The 6,000-nt window shown below is 41.5% G+C and overlaps 1 protein-coding gene across 1 annotated transcript in view; it reads left to right on the forward strand.

Annotated features, from left to right (window-relative positions):
- slc8a4b (solute carrier family 8 member 4b) overlaps positions 1-4,923 on the forward strand; it is a 159,806-nt gene extending 154,883 nt beyond the window's left edge. Inside the window, exon 17 of the mRNA XM_074661905.1 lies at positions 1,347-4,923. Within this exon, the coding sequence (XP_074518006.1) occupies positions 1,347-1,726 (380 nt within the window). The 3' untranslated portion in view covers positions 1,727-4,923. The remainder of the gene's footprint in view (positions 1-1,346) is intronic.
- Positions 4,924-6,000: the final 1,077 nt, after the last annotated feature.

Consider the following 6,000-nt stretch of genomic DNA (forward strand, 5'->3'; position numbering starts at 1 on the left):
GTTAGCTCTGATTGGTAGATGACTGGCAGTATATCACCGGGATTCACTAACGTTACACATTACAGACTTCTTGTCTTACAGAATCGAGCTGTCAGTGCTACATATGGACGGTTACTAAACTACTGTACAGTTTGCTTGCTGACACGTTAGCCTACGAATACGTCGGAGCCCCTGGCTGCTATTAGCGCAATATAAAGCAGGCTACTGACGTACAGTACAAACTTACAACATTTGCTTGTTGTCACGCTTCAAACAACAGCACTACATAACTGTACTAATATATACTTTACGTTGTCTTGAACAAAGAAAATTAGTTCCAAAAAAGAAACGTGTGCAACAGTCCCACTGTGATGTACTGCAGCAGGGCCAAGTGCTACCACTAGGTGGTGCCACCTTTCTTTATTTTGCTGTGTTTACATATATGTTCAGAGACTGCGTTCCTGGCCAACGGAGCAGAGCATTTTTCAGCAGTGACATGTTGGTGAAGTTTTGACATCTATGTTTTAACTTTTTATGTATGTAGAGTGAACTCAGTGCCGTGGAGACCTGGCTATATGGCTCACGTTTAATTTTTGTGATAAAACTGTTGTGTGGAAAGTCCCTCTTGGTCTGTTTTCTCTTTTATGCTGAGCTGCTATTCTCGGATTAGCCTCTAGCTCCACGCACCTGCACCAACTACGTAACACCAGGTACAGAGTCTCATTGTTACGACAGTGTGTGTGAGACTCCTGGCCAGAAGGTGGCAGGGCATTCCAATTTAACAGATCCTCCTCATAGCATCTTTAAAGTGGTACTCCGGGATGGAACAAGTTGGGTCCTTTCACAAGGTTTAGGGCAGAAATTACCCCTGCAGCAGTGATTTTGTGCAGCAGAAGCCCAGAGCGCTCACATCAAACACCCCCTCCCTGCTCCTCTGCTGGTTTCCTCTGCACTCAGACGGGGCCATATTTTACTTGACCAAAAACACAAATAAACGGACTCCCTCCGATAAAAACTGATATCGGTCTGCATTCACGCTTTATTTAGAGAATTTTCAGCGCGTTACTTTCACACAAAAACACAGCTAAATAAAGCGAAAAAGTGCGTTTTATTTTATTGTTCTTGTTGCTGCATTTACACTTGCACATGTGTCACTCAAAAAAAAAAGAGACCCAGCCTATATTTGATAAAACCAAGTACATCTTATTCTGGCTTTTAAGAAGTTCTGAGTTTCTGATGTTCTCTTCTGCTGCCGTTAAGTATTTGTGTGAGTACAAAATGTGGGTGGTTGTGTGAATGACAGTCACATTAAAACCATTAAACCAATTTGAAGACTTGCTCTAAAAATGTCTGCCTTTCTCTTCCAGACACATTTGCCAGTAAGGTTGCTGCCATCCAGGATCAGTACGCCGACGCCTCCATTGGCAACGTCACCGGCTCCAATGCCGTCAACGTATTCCTCGGCATAGGAGTGGCATGGACCATCGCCGCAGTCGCCTGGCGCTCCAAGGGCAAGACGTTCAAGGTGGACCCGGGTAACCTGGCCTTCTCCGTCACCCTCTTCACCATCCTGGCTGTGCTGTGTGTGCTTGTTCTGCTGTACCGGCGACGAGCGTCAGTGGCAGGTGGCGAGCTGGGAGGACCGCGGACTTGCAAGGTGATAACGTCGCTGCTGTTCGTCTCCATGTGGTTGATTTACATCCTGCTGGCTTCACTGGAGGCCTACTGCCATATACCAGGGTTTTAAATGGAGAGGAGAGCAGAGGGGGAGAGACACTGCCAACAGGATGAGGAAGAAGAGGGAAGGAAGGAGGAGTTTTCAAAAATAGATGAAACAAGGAAACACCGAAAGAGGAGGTGGATCTACATGGATAGATTATTTTAGTACAAAGTTTGATCTTTATTTCTTTATCTGTATTTTTAAGTTAAAACTATTCCAGTGTATCAGATAAACTTCTCTTTTTAATTTATTTTATTTTATTAAAAGGATCAATATAGTATAAAATCTCAAAATCACCTATTTATCAAAAGTTATTTTTATACAGTGATGACAAATACGAAGGAGTCTACTTTAAGAAGAAATAAAGCTTGGACTGTGAAGTTGCGAAACAAGTTATAAAGGATGTTTTCATGAAGTTCCAGTTTACTGCCAAACAAAGACAAGAAGAGCAGAAGATATAAACAGCAAGGAGAGCTGTTAGCCAATCAGACAGCGGCGGCGGAAGAATCGAGAAAAGGGTTAAAGAGGAAGCTCAAGACTACAAACCTAAAAAAACAGTCTGCATAAAGTTAGAGAGAAAAGGATAGATGGCAAAAATAATCTGGACCACCTCCCCTCTCTTGCTCTCTCCGTCTTCACTGGATGGGAAAAATGGATCCTCCCATGAAACCCACTGAGCTCTGTCTGAATCTGACGAAGAGTTGTTACTTTAAACTCATTACCCCCAATTGTACACACACAAACACACGATTTGGGGCCCTCAGGTGAATCTGCAGCGGAGGAACACGCACCAACATGTGAACAAAATGAGCAAGATAAATACTGACAACTTTTTTTTGTCTTGATCTTTTTTCCTCCTCATCTTAAATACACTGTGCAAAACCATAACTCCACACAACAAGAAGTCTCACACACACACACTCATACCACCTTTCAGACTGAACACACTCCTCGCTCCTTCCTTCCTGCTTCACGATAACCCGTCCCTGTAGAAACTGTCTCAAAGTTGTGATAATGAATCGCTGTAGTCGCCACAACCCTCTTTTTAAATGGGCCAATCCCCACTCCCTTCCATTTCATGCTAATCAGCAGCCTTGTGAAGGGAAAACACCCTCCCCAATTTTTTCTAAACTTTTCAATGGCGTGTTCACGTGTTGATGTTGTTACCGTGCAATTGTAAAAAAAAAGAGACTTATGAATATTGTATTAAGATATGGAGACAAAGACAAAGTTGCTTGAAGGATTGACTGTACTGTACATGATCAAGATGTTGGATTAACAAATGGAGGAAATCTCATATTTGAATGGAGAAACACATAACAAGTCCACCAAGAGACAGTTGTTTTCCTGCTTTTAAGAAGTATTGTGCACTACACATTGTGAGGTACACTGTTTACACCCTAAAGTTGAGGACAAGCAAAGATGTAAAGTCAGGACAACACTAACAAGACAATGGATGGACCAATCAGAATGAAGGACAACTGGACTCGACAACTCTGAAGAAGAAAGTGAAGTGAAAACTACTACCATATCCAGTGTTTCTAATTGTACATTATAAGAACTTTTCTTCATGTGTGTGAGAAACTCTGATATATAATTTATGTGAAGTCCACCTCTGTGTAAGGAAAACCCTTAAGGAGGGAAAGAAAGTTCCATGTTCCCCATTTTCTCGGAAAAACAGTTAAAGGAAACGCATCAGGAGGAAGAAAAAGGAGGATTGGCTGATGAGGAACCTGTCATGACTCACAGATGGAGGGATGAGTCGCTCTAAGGGGAGATGTACGGCAGCTCAGAGAGATCACATAAGTTGTAACATTTTCTGCTTCTTTGTACTCTGAACCTTGAGTCTTCTCCAAAGATTTAAGAGAACAGTCACAGATCACAGTTCATTTAAAGTGTGTGGTTTTCCCTTGTAAAATTCCCAAAAGCTGCCAGCTTTAGCTCAAAAGACAAGTTTAAATCCATAACGTGCTCACACATGAGACAAATGTGTTGTTTTGGTTTACTGGGATGTGCCTGCATCAAAAGCTGTGCTGTATTTTTTGTTTTTCTGAGGAGCTTTCTGATTCAGACATGGTGTGAGTGAAAGTGAAAGTCGAAACAGTCATTATGCCACACAACATGTGAAATCAACCATTTTGTTATTGTTTGTCTGAGAATGTGAGTAACCCAGGTTTACATTAAGTCTGTGTCAACACCCCTGCGATGCCCTCTGGCTGGTGTGAAGCCTGACAGAAGGAATAGCATATGGCTTGTCAGTGCAAATGATTGTTACATGTATCCCCTGTGTGTCAACGACGGCAGAGAGAGAAAATCTCCGCAACCGTTTCCTCTCCAGACTGCCCACACCGCTTTTTAAGCAGACTTCAAAGAAAATCCTAAAAGAAAACAATAATTAAACTCTCTGTTCTACCACCGCTCTCTAAGAGAAAAATTGGACTGAAAACAACAATTTACCTGCCCACAATTCGCCTTGTTAAATATGGACAAATTAGCCGCTGCTTTCATCCCTTTGTGAGTGCGCAGGAAGCTCAAGCGTGACCAGGCTACATAAACACAGGCCTTTGCAAAGGTGAGTGCTTGTACAAATAGGTGGTAAGTGGTTATTTGGAGCAGAATAATGTTCATGTTTTCCCCCACTCTCTAAAATGCCACGCTTTCAATACCACAAAAAAACTCTTCTGTTGGCTGTAAAGGAACAGATGAACTTTAATGAGACGGCACTCAACACTCCTTGAACGACTGGTGTTAGCTCAAAGTAAAGGGATGGTGTTTTTAGATGAGCTCAGCCAAAATGTACTGATGAAGGGAGGGAGTTTGGTCATCTGCCATGATGTTCCCACTCAAGTTCAAAGAATATTTCTTGGCAGCAGATGTAATACGTGCTGTCTAGAAATCAGACATGATGGCATGCTAAAGGTTTCTACCTTGCATAAGAGCTGCCAAGAGAACAAAAAAACTCAAGGGAGACCTTGCTGAGAATAGATGAGGATAGCACCAAGAGATGCTCATCATTTCCCCCACAATCCACTCTGTCTCAGTGTCTAACTCTCAAAGCAAACTGCTCTGATGATATGTATGTTCCAGTTTTGTTCCTGAACGTGACCAAGATGAGCTGCTTCCAAAGGGCAACATCTAGTTAAGAAATATGAAGCCTTTCAATCCATTTGAGGCTGGCTGCAGAAAAAAACAGAATTCACATAAACACCAATCCAAAAAAAAAACCAAAAACAGACTATTACGGCATGAAAAAGCATATTTACAGCCTGGTTAAAAATGGCACAGGACTAAAACGCTGGTTTGATTTGTGTTGTTGATTGTCCAATCAGAGACAGCTTAGATCATGTGACTGACTGGCACCCTGTACCTGTTAGAAAGAAAGCTCAAAGCCTGAGTCATTTCCAATGTGGCTGCGTTCATAGATTGGCTTCAATTCACATTTTAAGAGTGATATCATGACAGAAGTCACACAAATGTCTCACTTTGAATCTACTTGCTTCCTGAAGCAGCAGCTTTTTCCAAATCAAAAAGAGCGATGAATAAATTTGAAAACAGTCATGTATCATGGCAGCTCTTGTCTGTGCAGGGGCTGAGTCTCTGATTTAATCAAAAGTCAACATCCAGTTTAGAAAATTGAAGCCGATATGGAAGTGCTAAAAGTTGCTGTTTATTGAGAATCTGCACAGAAGACTGGAAACCACATACACACCAAGCAAAAAAAAAAAAAACTTTTATGGCATTAAAAAACATATTTACAGCCTGGTTCAGGAAACAGCTTGGATCTGAAACACTAATTTCGCCATCTGCACACTCTGTGATTTATTTATTTATTTATTTATTTATTTATTTTTTTTAACGCAGTGGTTTATGAGATAGTAGAATTTCAAGTTTGTCCAATCAGAGGCACAGCTCAGCTCACGTGACTGACGAGCGCCTTGTAGCTGTTAGCATGGAAGCTCAAACACCCCATCATGTCCAATATTGCCCCTGCCAACAATCAACTACATTACTGGGTGACATAGGCTGTGTCTGAAATTACTCCCTATTCACTAATTAGTGAACTATATACTGATACCATGAAACAACATTAAAAACTGTCATTGAATAACACTAAACTCTCTGTTTAACTTTCGGACGAGCCCGTCACACAACTTCGAGCAGAAATTTGATCAACACAGACGTTAGCCGCTGAACCATCAATCGCGGGTGATGCATTCACTGGACCTTGTAATTCTCAGACACAGCATAAGTTGCTGCGTGAATATATGGTTTATTAACTTAAAAAATAACATATAAACAAT

The sequence above is a fragment of the Halichoeres trimaculatus genome, unplaced genomic scaffold (assembly GCF_033239565.1).
Source record: "Halichoeres trimaculatus isolate MK-OKI-2021-1 unplaced genomic scaffold, fHalTri1.1 fHalTri1_scaffold_22, whole genome shotgun sequence".
NCBI lineage: Eukaryota > Metazoa > Chordata > Actinopteri > Labriformes > Labridae > Halichoeres > Halichoeres trimaculatus.